The sequence below is a fragment of the Prionailurus bengalensis genome, chromosome D4, assembly GCF_016509475.1.
Source record: "Prionailurus bengalensis isolate Pbe53 chromosome D4, Fcat_Pben_1.1_paternal_pri, whole genome shotgun sequence".
NCBI classification, from domain to species: Eukaryota; Metazoa; Chordata; class Mammalia; order Carnivora; family Felidae; genus Prionailurus; species Prionailurus bengalensis.
Genome location: NC_057359.1, coordinates 56,045,729 through 56,060,058, shown reverse-complemented (window position 1 = coordinate 56,060,058; position 14,330 = coordinate 56,045,729). Strand labels below are relative to the sequence as shown.

Here is a 14,330-nt window from a genome sequence, read left to right as displayed (position 1 = left end):
CCCTCTTAAGGAGACCAGAAGGAATTCCTGTCCCTTCCTATCCCCTTTTCTGCCCTGTGGCCTAGAGGTGCTAACAGTCTCTTTTTCTTCCCATAGAATCATGATGAAACGTGGAGGAATTACTTTTCGGACATTGATTTCTTCCCCAATGCTGTTTACACCCACTGCTACGACTCGTCCGGAACGAAACTCTTTGTGGCAGGAGGTCCCCTCCCTTCAGGGCTCCATGGAAACTATGCTGGGCTCTGGAGTTAATGACAACTAACTCTTTCCCAAAATGTAGAGATTTACACTAACTTCCATCCTTAGTTTCCTTGTTTCTTTTGATTTTCTTCCAATTGTTTGAGGCCCTCATTTTAGTGGGAACACAAGAGTTTGCCTATGGTTTAGGCACTTGACAGGAAGCTCTGTACAGAAATCTGAAGTGTTTTTTGTTGTTTGTTCCTTTTTTCGCTTTTGGTAATCAGAGTTTCTTCTTTTTTCTTTCTGGCTTCTCAACCAAACATTGTTAATTCTTATTTGTATTTTTTCTTTAAGTGACACACACTCTCCCCTCTCTGGCTTCTGGCAGAGGCTGGCATAGTCATTCTCACCCTTACTTCACTCTTGAGAGGTAGGGTTCCTTTATAATTATGTGGTTGCTGTCAGACTTTCTGTGAAAGTTTGGGGGCTGTCTTTGTGTGTGTGTGTGTGTGTGTGTGTGTGTGTGTATGTGTGTGTGTGAGAGAGAGAGAGAGAGAGAGAGAGAGCGCGAGCGAGAGAGAGAAAGAGAACTTGTGTGCCTGCAAATACCGTGTGTCACTGAAATTACCTGGAGTAAGAATTACTTGTAATTAAAATATTTATAAAAGAAACAACTTTATTCACAGAGTCAGCTTTGGGACTAGTCTTTATCTTGTTTTTTTAAAGTCTAACAGCACTGATTATAGGAAGTAAAAACAGAAAGAAAAACAGTCACCACCAGGAAAACCCTTTGAGTTAGATGGCAGGCTTCCTGGTGACTTTCATGCCAGGACTCCAGGGTGATCCGTCCCCTACCTGTCTTCCCAACCTTGTGTTCCCCAGGTGAGAACACTTCTCTGTGTCATTTCCATGTCATCGTCCCATCTACTGAGCCAGTGGCCACTCCCCTAAAACATCAGGGTTTCCAGATGCAGTTCTCGAGGCTGCAGAAGCATTGGTAGAACTTGGTAAAGAGAATCCCTATCCCAGTCTTCCTTTTCCTTCCCTCAAACAAGACCTGATATGGTATCTCAGGGGCCTGGAGCACGGGGCCTTACATTTGCTAAGATTCACATACTCAGTCCCCTTGGCTTTGTGGAGAAACTTCTCCTTTGCCTTTCTTCTAATCTTGTGGGTTTTGCTTTGCTTTTCTAAATTGGGTTCAGTCCAGGAGGGTGGGGGTAAGCAGGGGGTTTATCTGTGTGTAGCGAGTGCTTCATGTGTGGAATGTTCATTTTCTTATTACAGTGGGGCTGGGGTTGAAGCCACCTCTCCCACTCTGTTGGCTTAGCCCCAGGGTGGTGGTGGTGGCCTAGAGCCAGCAACATTGTGCATGTAAAAGCATTGATGTGATTAGTAATTTGTTCCTCCCTTGAACTGTGTTTAGTCTGAGGTTTTGAAACTTGCAGGCAACTGACTGACCGTGATGTCCAGTTATTCCTTGCTTTTTACGCATCATGTTGCAGATAGCAGCTGTTCCCACCCACAAATTCCTCCTCCATTCTAAGCACATACTCTGCTTCTGTCAACAGCCCATCCTGGGGGAAAGGAAAAGTCTTATTTATTCCTGCACTCTCATTTCTAAATTGCTCTCCCAGTTATCCCCCTCTGCTCTGGGTGTAAGTGGGGAGATGGAAAAAAAGAGTGCCTTCTCCTTGGTAATGGGGGCTGGTGGGGGAGGAGACAGCAAGTCCACCCTATCTTGGTTATACAAGGCACATACCACAGGTTCTAGAATTCTCATCTTCTAACCTAGAGAAATAGGTGCTATAAACAGGGAATTAAGTAAAATGCTGGATACTATAGATCTTTTAATTGTCTTAATTTTTTTTCTATTCTTAAACTACAGGCTGTAGATTTCTTAGTTCTCACAGAACTTCTATCATTTTAAACCAACTTGTATATTAAAAAAAAAAAAAAGATCTTAAGTAGGATGTTTTGTACTGTTGCCAGACCCTCTTCTGTGATGGGTAATATGTTTGATTGTTTGAGATTTTGTTTTTAAAAATGTAGCACTTGACTTTTTGCCAAGTAAAAAAATAAATATTATTCCAGTTGCAGAGTGGTTTGAGTAAATATGTATAGCCAAGAAGCAGCGGGGTAAAAGCCCCAAATGACTGGTTGAAAGTTTACCTTGGGGGGCTAGGATTGCTTGGAACAGAAGGGAACACAAGAGTTCCCTCAAAGTTAAGGGCAAGTCAAGTACAATCACACGAACACTTAGACCTACTTGCTCCTGGTCCCCAGCCCTGGCCAAAGATCATTTATTCTGGGGTCCAGGTCCAGTTGAGGATGAATATGCCCAGGCAAGAGGACACAGTGACCAAGGTGAGTGATGCTCTTCCCAGATCTGGTTTGGGGGTGTACCTGAGAGAAAGGCAAACTGCTGAATTGTACCACCATCCTCATCACCAATCCTGGAAGATTCATCAGGGCTGGGCCACAGAGGTAGACAAAGCAGTATATTCCTCTGTCTCAAGGCACTTGTTTCTCTCTAGACAAGCTAGATACAGCTGCCCTTTGCACCTACCTTGGAGACTGACTACAGAATAAAATTCATACAGGCATCTACCTATGTGATCAAAGGCCACAAAACAGGAAGGGAGAGGTGAATTAGTTGAGGCAATTAAGAGGGCTTCCTAAAGGAGAAAAACCTTTTCCAAAATGAAGTTTTTAGAATTTCCAATCCATGAGACAGTGATGGGTGTTTGCAAAATGTTCCTTGGTCAAATTATTTCTGGGAAATGCAAATGTAAACAAAGACATGCTTTTTCCCAACCTCAGGTTTTGGTTACTGTGGAACTTGGGTCCATGGAACATGCTCAGAGAAAGGTGATGGGGTCTGAGGGGGGACCTGGCCTAGGCTTCGGGCCTCCATGGAATCTTGGCCCTGCTCCTGTTTTCCAGCTAGACTTTCCAGCAAAGTATGTATCTCACAGAAAAGCTTTGTGGACTTTATAGGGTCCCTCCCATTCCTGCCAGTCCCAATTCCCTTGCCATGAAAGAACTTCCTTGTTCTCCCTCAGGCCACATGCCTCGTTCCCCTGGTCTACTTGCTGCTCCCATCATCCTTGGGTCCTTTTACAGAAGGCTTTGGAACCTAATTTATGTTGAGTTCCCTACCCCGCAACTCCAAGAGTTGACTAGTATTAATCAGGCCTTTAGTAGTGTTTTATTTTTATTTTTTAAAGTTCACCCATTTATTTTGAGAGCACCTGTGAGAGCAGGAGAGGGGCAGACAGAGAGGGACAGAGAGAGAATCCCAAGCTGGCTCCATGCCACCAGCACAGGTCCAACATGGGGCTTGAACCCAGGAACCATGAGGTCATGACCTGATCTGAAACCAAAGGTCAGGCCCAACTGACTGAACCACCCAGGTGCTCTTTTTGTTCTGCTTTTTTAAAAAAAGTACTCACCCCACATGGGGCTCAAACTCACGACCCCAAGATTAATATCAGGTCTTCCAACTGAGGCAGCCAGGCATCCCTGGCCTTCTGTGTTTCTAATTAAGCTGAAGACTCCCAGTCTAGCCTCTCTGATCCAACTGCCATCCAGACAGTTCCTAGAGTGGGTACCCAGAAATAGCAAGTCAGGATGTCAAGACCCTTAGCTTAGCATTGGGGTCAATTGTAAAAGTCAGCCAATGACCCAAGTGTTTTTTTCTTTCCTTTCCAATTGGCTGATGTCTGGGAGCCAACAATGGGTGAGGTTGGGGGTGGCTGTCATTCAACGTTACTTGGTTTTAGCCACATCTCATTCATGCTAGTGTGCTGAGATGACTGGATGCTTTGCAAGGGTAGAAATATGGGCTAAGTTTGGAACCACCGATGAAGACAAAACAAAGTTTGAGTTTCTTAACTTGTTTTTTCTGCCCTTCCTTCAGCTCCTCCAAAAAAATAATCCAGAGAAACAAATGTGAGAAATTTGTTTCTATACTACCACCAGAGAGAGGTGTGAACTGAACTGCTCAAGATGGGGTTGTAAGCTCTTCTGTTTCAGCGCTCCAAGACAGGGCTCTGAGCTGTCCTCTCAAATTCCTATTGGGTTGAGCCTCACCTCTAAACACTCCTCTTGATTAGTGTGTAATTGCTGAAGTCAGAATTTTAAAAGGATAATAATACTCATTAACTGAGCTCAGTGTCACATGTTTACTGCATTTCTTGTTAAGCACCATTCAGAGCTATAATTAACATCCCTACTGCTATGGACAAGAAGAAAACAAATGAACAGCTTCCCTCACTTGTAGCTACTCTTTTCTTAACTGGTGGCAGCTTGAACAGAGGACTGGAAATAATAAGACTCCGGGGTCAAGGCCATTGCCCATTGCAGAGAACACTGTGCTGAGTACCATGGCCTGAGGTGTGGCGGTTTGGGCCCTGTAATGTATTGGTTATGTGAGAAACATCCTTCATTTTTACCACCACCACCCTCTCTGCTCCTCTAGGCTCTTTTGCTAAAAACACAAAATTATTGTCCCAACCACCATGCTTCAATTTCTACCAAACAATCTTTCTTCCCCCCTGGGAAAGAGGAGTTTTCTATCACTGATTAGAGATACTGTTGCTGTTCCTTGAAGGGGGATATGCTACTCCCAAGTTCTGACCAACCACTCAGGGTAAGTGGACCAAAAGGGGAGGGTATGGGTTCTGTTTTAGTTCTACTGCAGCTGCTTGTGACCGTGACTTTGAACAAGTCTTTTCCCCTCTTTAGTTTTTTCACCTTCTACAATGAGGAGTTCAGATTAGACATTAGATGATTTCCTGGGTCCTTAACATCCACAACTACTCTAGTGCAGGAAGTCTAAAAAATAGGAAGCAATCCCTCCCCTCAAGCAGTTTGTCTTCAAAACAGGTAAATATTATAGCAGGGCTTGTAAAATTTCATTACGTGTCTTATTTTCCTAATGGCTTCTGATAAAACATTGAGAATTGTGGGTTGGATAGTGTCTCCCCAAAATTGAAATCTATCCGGAGCTTCAGAATGTGACCTTATTTGGAAATAGGGTCTTTTCAGATAAAAATAAGGTAAGGATCAAGATGAGATCATACCAGGTTAGGGTAGGCCCTGCAGTGAGGAGTTTCCTATGTAAGAGAGAAAAGGACATACAGGGACGGACACACAAGACAACATGAAGAGAGACAGATTGGAGTGATGCATCTTTTTTTTTTAATTTTTTTTTTCAACGTTTATTTATTTTTGGGACAGAGAGAGACAGAGCATGAACGGGGGAGGGGCAGAGAGAGAGGGAGACACAGAATCGGAAACAGGCTCCAGGCTCCGAGCCATCAGCCCAGAGCCCGACGCGGGGCTCGAACTCACGGACCGCGAGATCGTGACCTGGCTGAAGTCGGCCGCTTAACCGACTGCGCCACCCAGGCGCTCCGAGTGATGTATCTTTAAGCAAAGGAATTCCAGGAGCCACCAGAAGCTGGAAGAGGCAAGGAAAGATTCTCTCCTAGAGCCTTGGGAAGGAGCATGGCCATGCTGACACCCTGATTTTGGACTTCTGGCCTCCAAAACTGTAAGGGAATGGATTTCTGTTGTTTTAACACCACCAAATTTGTGGGAATTTGTTTTGGCAGCCCTAGCAAACTAATACAGGAATATTCTGAGGAATTTTCATATACCAATTTTTATAAAATCACATGATACGTAAGAAAAAAAATTTTTTGTGATAATACAAAGATGAATGGTATTCACATAATAGTGCTGAGACATGCAAAAGCAAAATTTAAAGCCCAGAACCACACTTGAATTGATTCTGCCTGACTCTGTCCATTCCAGGACCAAGGCAGTAATCCCCAAACTGCTCACCTCTGGTTGCTTTTTCCTACCTATCTCAAACTGAATATTTTTAAAAAATTTTTTTAATGTTTATTTTTATTTTTGAGAGAGAGAGAGAGAAATAGAGTATAAGCAGGGGAGGAGCAGAGAGAGTGGGAGACAAAGAATCTGAAGCAGGCTCTAGGCTCTGAGCTGTCAGCACAGAGCCCAACGTGGGGCTCAAACCCACAAACTGGGATCATGACCTCAGCTAAAGTCAGATGCTTAACCGACTGAGCCACCCAGATGCCCCTGAACATTTTAACTTTTACTCAAGGTCATCTTTTCACAGTGCAGATTGTCTTAGGATGCCTTCCTATCCTGAATGTATTGGCCAATAACACGTACAGCTATCTGCAGTCCTCCTTGACAGCAGGAGATAATAGGAGATCTAGCTAAAGCCTGTGATAAACTTGCTCTACTATAGAATCTGCCTTGTGCCTGCCTGTGCAGACCTGAGTTACTAGCCAGGGTGTGAGGAAAGATCAAGGATGCATGAGTCAAGGATAGAGAATGCATGAGTCATTAGGTAAAGTTACCATTGACTATATTGTTTTTAGGCTACTAGTTAATCTATCTGGTGGCTGTGGACTTTATTAGGAAACCTTAACCTATCCAAATGAATTTATTGTGTTGAAAAATTGATTATATCCATTGACCCAGCAGTTTCACTTTTGAGAATTTTAGGAAATGTTCTAGGCAAACATGCAAAGATAGATGTATAAGGATGGTTTGTCATAGCATTGATTATTTAAAAAAAAAAAAAAAAAACTTGGAAGTATCCTAAGTATTAGTAAGGAAATGCTAAATGAAAATTTAAAATATTTCCAAGTCAGGGTACCTGGGTGGCTCAGCTGGTAGCATCTGACTTCGGCTCAGGTCATGATTTTGTGGTTCATGGGTTCAAACCCCATGTCAGGCTCTGCACTAACAGTGTGGACTCTGCTTGGGATTCTCTCTCTCTCCCTCTTTCTCTGCCCCTCCCCTACTTGTGCTTTCTCTCTCTCAAAATAAATAAATGAACTTAAAATATTTGTAGGTCAATCTCATCACAAAAAGAGAGACCACCAGATATTATGTGCCTCCTGATGGGTTGCAATAGGAAGTTTCGCTTTTTGTAGGTTTTTTAATGTTTTTTCTTTTTAATTTATTTTTGAGAGAGAGAGAAACAGAGTATAAGTGAGGGAGGGTCAGAGAGAGAGGGAGACACAGAATCTGAAGCAGGCTCCAGGCTCTGAGCTGTCAGCACAGAACCTGATGCAGGGATCGAACTCATGAACCACAAGATCATGACCTGAGCCAAAGATGGATGCTTAACTGATTGAGCCACGGAGGTGCCCCTGTTTTGTTTTTGTTTTTAAGATTTTATTTTTTAAGTAGTCTCTACACCCAATATCAGGCTTGAACCTACAACCCTGAGATCAAGAGTCACATGCTCAGGGTGCCTGGGTGGCTCAGTCAATTGAGTGTCTCATTTCAGCTCAGGTCACGATCTCGCATTTCTGGAGTTCGAGCCCTTTGTCAGGCCATCTGCTGTCAGCACAGAACTGACTTAGGATCCTCTATCTCCCTCTCTCCTGCCCCTCCCCCACTTGCGCATGGGCACACACTCTCTCTCTCTCTCTCTCTCAAAAAATAGACAAACATTAAAAAAAAAAAAAAAAAAAAAGGCACATGCTCCACCAACTGAGCCAGCCAGGTGCTCCTGCAATAGGAAGTTAACAGCATTACCTAAGAAGTGTTCTTGCCAGAAAATCAAACTTGATCTGAACAAGCACAGATCTATCTATCAGCTCTCAGAAAATACAGTGACTGGAGGAATATATTAATGGTATAATGGGGATGCAAACAATCAAATTCAGGATGTAGAGGAAATGACCTGTTTTTTTCCCAAGAAACAAGTAGCAAGAAGGACAACTGTAACAGATTAAGGGAGACTTGAGTTATATATATCAAGCAAATGTAATGCATACATGGTGTTTACATCCTGATTCAAAACAATGCAAAACAATGCTACGGTAAAAAGAAAATTAACACTGACTAGATATTAGGTAATAATAATGGTTGTTGGCAATCTGGCTGGCTCATAGGTAAAGCATGTGACTCTTGATCTCAGGTTTGTGAGTTCGAGCCCCATGTTGGGTATAGATATTACTTTAAAAAATTTTTTTAAATAATGATTGTTAATTTTTCTAGGTATAATAATGATATTGTGGTTATGTTTTAATTTATTTTGTAAATATTTTATTTTTTTAAAGTAATCTCTACACCTAACGTGGTGCTTAAACTCATGACATCAGGATCAAGAGTTGCATGCTCCTCCTACTAAGCCAGCCAGGTTGCCCCATGGTTATGTTTTTTAAAAATCCTTAGCACTTAGAGATATTTATGGATGAAATAACATGAGGTCAAGAATTTGTTTCAGGGGTGCCTGGGGTGATTCAGTTGGTTAAGTATCCCACTCATGATCAGGTCATGATCTCACAGTCATGAGATCGAGCCCTGCATTGGTCTCTGCTGAGAGTGGAGCCTTCTTAAGATTCTCTCTCTCCCTCTCCCTCTCCCTCTCCCTCTCCCTCTCCCTCTCCCTCTCCCTCTCCCTCTCCCTCTCTCTCTCTCTCTCTCTCTCTCTCTCTCGGGTGCCTGGGTGGCTCAGTTGGTTAAGCTTCTGAGTCTTGGTTTTGGATCCGGTCATGATCTCACAGTTTGTGGGTTCGAGCCCTGCATCAGGTTCCACACTGACAGTTTGGAATCTACTTGGGATTCTCTCTCTCTGCCTCTCCCCCATTTGTGCTCTCTCCCTCTGTAAAAAAATAAAATAAATCTATTCAAAAAAAGAAGAATTTGTTTTAAATAATTCAGAAGGTTAAGGGTGCCTGGGTGGGTCAGTCAGTTAAGCGTCAGACTTCGGCTCAGTTCATGATCTCACAGTTCATGGGTTTGAGCCCCGTGTTGGGCTCTCTGCTGTCAGTGCAGAGCCTGCTTCAGATCCTCTGTCCCCCTATTTCTCTGTCCTTCCCCTGTTTGTGCTCTAGTGCACCCTCTATCTCAAAAAAAAAATAAACATGTAAGCATGTCAGGTTATTGGGTGGCTGGCTATTATCTGTCACTCTTCCCTACTATCAGTAGGTCTGACTGTTTATCTTGTACATTCTCACATCTGTTCCCATTTGCTGTGTGTGAGAAACTACAGTATGAAGCTTATGAGAGTGAATGGCATTTAAAAAAATAATAATTCAGAAGGTTACATTTTTTTACAGCAATATGTTTATAATTGTTGAAGCTGGTAGATGAGTATATGGGGGCTCCTTATACTAGTGTCTCTAATTTTGTAATGTTATAAATTTTCCATCATAAAAAAATTTTAATGATATATGCAAGTAAATCTATATGTTCCTTTTTTTTTTTTAATTTGTTTATTTAATTTTTGAGAGCACAAGCAGGGGAGGGATAGAGAGGAAAAACAGAATCCAAAGCAGGATCTGTGCACAGAGCCTGATGGCAGGGCTCAAACTCACACACTGTGATTTCATGACCTGAGCTGGGATCAAGAGTCAGATGCTTAACCCACTGAGCCACCCAGGCACCCCATGTGTTCTGACCTAGAATGATTGCTCAGATATATTATTACATAACAAAGTAGTTACAAACCAGCGTATAAAGCAGGATCTGTTATAAAATTCATACATATCTATATTTAGGTATCGGAAAAATCAGTAGAATGTTATCAATAGAATGTCAGTAGTGGGTCTTTTGGCAGCAGAGTTTCAGTGATAACTTGTATTTTCTTATCGTGTCCTTAAGATGCCCCCTCCCAGTTTTGTTACAATATGTGTTGATTGTGAATAAGCATTTATAATAAAGGATAGTGGACAAAGAATATTGATGTCCTTTGCTCAAAAAGACTAAAACAGGGGCACCTGGCTGGCTCAGTTGGTAGAGCATGCGACTCTTGATCTCTGGTGTTGAGTTCAAGCTCCAGGTTTGGTGCAAAGAAAGAAACAAAAAACTATGGGGTGCCTGGGTGGCTCATTCAGTTAAGTGTTCCACTCTTGATTTCAGTTCAGGTCATGATCTCACAGTTCGTGGGTTTGAGCCCCGTGTCAGGCTCTCCTCTGGCAGTGTTGAGCCTGCTTGGGATTCTGTCTCCCTCTCTCTCTGCCCCTCCCCTCCTTGCTCTTTTTCTCTCTCTCTCTCAAAATAAATAAACACTTAAAAATTAATTTATTACTTAACATTATTGAAACCTTCAAAACAGGGTCAATAAATTCAAGAAGGAGACTATGATTAACTCAGTTTATAATTCAGCAACATTTGCTGGTCAAAACTGTAATGGTATATATGGAGAGTGGAATGAATTTCTCTCTCAGAATAAACAAATGAATATAAAAACAACAACAACAAAACTTGGGGCGCCTGGGTGGCTCAGTCGGTTAAGTGTCCGACTTCAGCTCAGGTCATGATCTTGTGGTTCACGAGTTCGAGCCCCGCGTCGGGCTCTGTGCTGACAGCTCAGAGCCTGAAGCCTGCTTCCGATTCTGTGTCTCCCTCTCTCTCTGACCCTCCCCCCATTCATGTTCTGTCTCTCTCTGTCTCAAAAATAAATAAACGTTAAAAAAAATTTTTTTAAAAACCAAAAAACTAAAACATTCCTCATTTCCCTTTCCTTTGGCATGAACGTTCTGTTTAGGGCAGTTAGCTCATTCATCCTCTCAACTTTCCTTTTCAAAACTGTTCTCAATCAAACAAGAAACTACTCACAACTCCAGTTAAAATAATCTTCTCAAAAGTCTTCCATGATCACATCTCTCTACAGGGAGCCTGGCTTTTTGGGGTCTTTCCAAGCACAGACAAATACAGGATTGTCCTGAGAGACCAGAAACTTCTGGGGAGACTGGGTAAATTCCCTTGGTCCAATGAATCCATCATACATCCAGTAGGGGGAGCCAGACCTTAGTTCCCAAACTCTTGGAGGTATCATTCCTGCATGAACTCAACATGGAGTGTGAGCAAAGATACACACAATACACATTTTTGGAGGCAGGCAGAGCTGTAATATCAGTCTTGAAGGAAGATTTTTTTTGTTTGCTTTGGGTTTTTGTTTTGTTTTGGGTTTGTTTGTTTGTTTGTTTGTTTTGCTATAATGAACTTTTCAGAGTAGCGATCCTTGAACCAAGTTCCCCTTTACATTTATGAACAGATACGATTTACAAAAAGATGCGCACATAACTTCTCAAAAGTATGTGTGTATGTGTGCATGCCTATGTGGCTTAAAGTTAGGCAGGAGGCAGCTTGGAGAAAGAGCGCTGGATCTGAGGTTGAAGTAAAATCCTTTCTCTAATGATTAACCGGCTCTTTGGCTGTAAGCTGTTTGAATCTCTGGGCTGATTGTGAACTTCAGCGATAAGGGATGTGAAGGTTCTTTGAAATAGAGCACAACTATAAAGCATTCTCAGGGCTCCGAACAGCCTGAGCCATCTATTGAGATTTCACAGTCCCAGAGACATGGCAGATCTCCCTTACTTAAACTCAGTCCAAATAATCTTGACTATCGGGCAGCCAGGAGCATGAGGACTAGCTGGTGTTTACTTTGACAAAAAGCTGCAAGTCTTCAAGCATCTAGCCAGTCTTTTACCTAAACAGGAACCATGAGCCTTTTTATCCCTCCTGGTTGCAACCTCCCCTTTTAGCCACAGACAGATGAGGGGCTTAGCTAGGCTGACCACATGGGAGTAAGAATCCATGTGTGACCCTTCCCCCAAGACACTGGGGACCTAAGCAACCCTGGAGAGAGCTGAAATCTGGGCTCCCTGAGACACGGAGAGGCAGCTTCTCAGATAACACTAAGAACTCTGCTAGAGACTGAGCTGGTAGAATTGGAGAAAGGCCTCAGGAAAAGAGGCATTGGTACTCATACTTCCCCTACTCCAACTTTTGCCCCTGCTGATCAGGGTTACGGGATGACAAACATCAGCTTTGCCCCATTAGCAAGGCTTCAGCAGCTACAGATCCAGGTTGGGTCCACCTGTGTTTAGTGTCAGGTGCTGATTTGTGTTTTCCCTGAGTTCTTGCCCTGTCCCAGGTCTCTGCACCTTCTATAGCTAGCTGTGGCTCCATTTGGGGACAGTGGTTTTCTGCAGGGGTTATTCCTCAGCAGGTCATGTTCAGGCCTGCAGGAACTGGTTTAACTTGCTTCTGAGAGTCTTGACTCCACCCCAGACTCCTTTGGCTTCAGGGTAGGGAGTTGGAGGGGTGGGGGAGGAGGAGACAAGATACAACCAAAGGGAACAATGAAGTCAGGAAATCCCTGAAGAAGTAACTTTACTCTGAGGGAGGAGAGGGTCCCGCAAGGTTCCCTGAGGTTCCACCAACCTATCTCTTCACAGGTCACAGGAGACTCCAGCCTTTCCTATAGTTAGCGTCACTCCTGGTTCTCCAGGATGTTGTGCTCTTAGAGAAGTCTTCCCTGCCCATCACCACTGCACAGCTCTCCAGGAGCAGTCACCTAATGGACAGGACTCACCCTCTGTAAAACTAGACTCACGTTCAAGGTCAGGACCTGACCTGTTATCTGAATGAACCTCCACCAGGTCTGTGTGGAGTCAGCCCCTGGAAGCTTACATCCACCTATCCAGTCTTCTGCTTCCATCAGTATGACAGGTCAGTGCCCTAACTTGCAGCTTTCTTGTCTCTTATGTTCCTGGTGATTTGCTGTGTTGTATACCTCAAGGCCAAATTAGGAGGGCATAAACAAGCATTGTCTGAAATTCTAGTAAATAAAATGTTGATAGGTGTGTTTTCCTTGTCCCTGGCTTCTGATTATGTTTAGCCAATGGAGATTAGGAGGATGAAGGAGAAGGCTGTGAGAGTGTTTATGCCCCAGCACATACTCCACCTTCTGAAAAGCGAGTCCCTATAAACCCATCCGGTATCCCTTTCCATATACTCTCTGCTCCCTGCCTGTTGTCCCCTCAAATCCAGTAGTGATTATGTTTCCCCACTGGCACTAGCCCTGAGGTACAGCACCATCTCTTGTTGCCTTTCCTTTAAACTCTCTTCAGAAAACAAAACAAAAACCCCTCTCCTTGGTTACCCGTTTCTTGCTGGGACCCTGAAAGATAGGACAGATATCACAAAGATAGATGAATCACCACCTAACCTGTCACTTGTCTGTGGGAACTTAACAAGTAACTCAAACTTTCTGAGCTTCGGTTTCCTCATATGTAAAATACTACAGGGAAAGGAAAGGTACTCTGAGGTCACTTACAGCTCTCAGAATCTTTGGTTCTAAGGTGATAAGTGTAGCTACAGAATTCAACCAGGAAAACATGAGTCAGAATGGAAAAATATGTAGAATTATTGCATTGGGCATTTGGGTGCAGGGGTTAGGGGTTACCGCAGAGTTAAAAGTTGGTAGGAAAAAAGTCAAGAAATGGGTCCATCTATGCCGCCTGTAATTTTTAAGCTTAGTCCTTTCCAAGAAATTCTCTAGAGTTGTGGTAGGAATCAGCTTTTATTTTATCTTTAGCTCTGTATTTGTCTTCTCTTATTAGAAAATGTAGGAAAAATGGGGCACCTGGCTGGCTCTTGATCTCAGGGTCATGAGTTCAAGCCCCACATTGAGTGTGGAGCCTACTTAATATAAAGTAGCAAGAATATCGTTCTCCTTTGTTTTTTTCTCAATCTATTTCTTTTAATCTCTTTCTATGTATCTAGTCTCTCTGTATTTGTTTCCTTTTAATTTCTCTGTTTCTCTCCATTAAGACGAAGAAAAGGGGGAAAAAAAGGGACATTTTCCTCAGTGGGGGGAATCAAGAAGTTCCTGAACAAAGGCACCTAGCAGGCACACAAATGAGGCAGCCAGAACTGACCTGCCCCTGGAACTGCCACTTAGAGGGAAAGAGTCCCATGCTGGAAACTTTGGGCGCTGGCGTTTTCCCAGGCCAGACCAAGGCTGACCATTAGTTTTAACTCTACACTTTGGACTGAATTTATTTTGAACAGAATTCACCTGGCTATCTCTATCACCACTCAGGTGCCTTGTACGTGTGATTTCAAAAAAAGTGCTTAAGTACCAGAAAGGGAGGCTGAGATTTCTTTTTAACTGGAGTCATAGCTCTGTGGAGTAGGCATTAATTATTATCACTTCACTTTACAGATGAGGAAACTGAGGCTCATTGGGCAAAGAAACTTGCCTGCACTGGAGTCTGTGTTCTCCATTACGTCGCTTTACTACCTTCAGCTTTATATTGTAACTTAATGTAACTTGATGTATCCTGTAGCTT

The 14,330-nt window shown here is 43.0% G+C and overlaps 1 protein-coding gene across 1 annotated transcript in view; it reads left to right on the top strand.

The window, feature by feature from the left end:
* The window catches only part of DCAF12 (DDB1 and CUL4 associated factor 12), a 38,748-nt gene extending 36,466 nt beyond the window's left edge, over positions 1-2,282 (top strand). Inside the window, exon 10 of the mRNA XM_043566243.1 lies at positions 97-2,282. Coding sequence (XP_043422178.1) covers positions 97-255 — 159 coding nt within the window. The 3' untranslated portion in view covers positions 256-2,282. The remainder of the gene's footprint in view (positions 1-96) is intronic.
* The last annotated feature ends 12,048 nt before the right edge of the window (positions 2,283-14,330 follow it).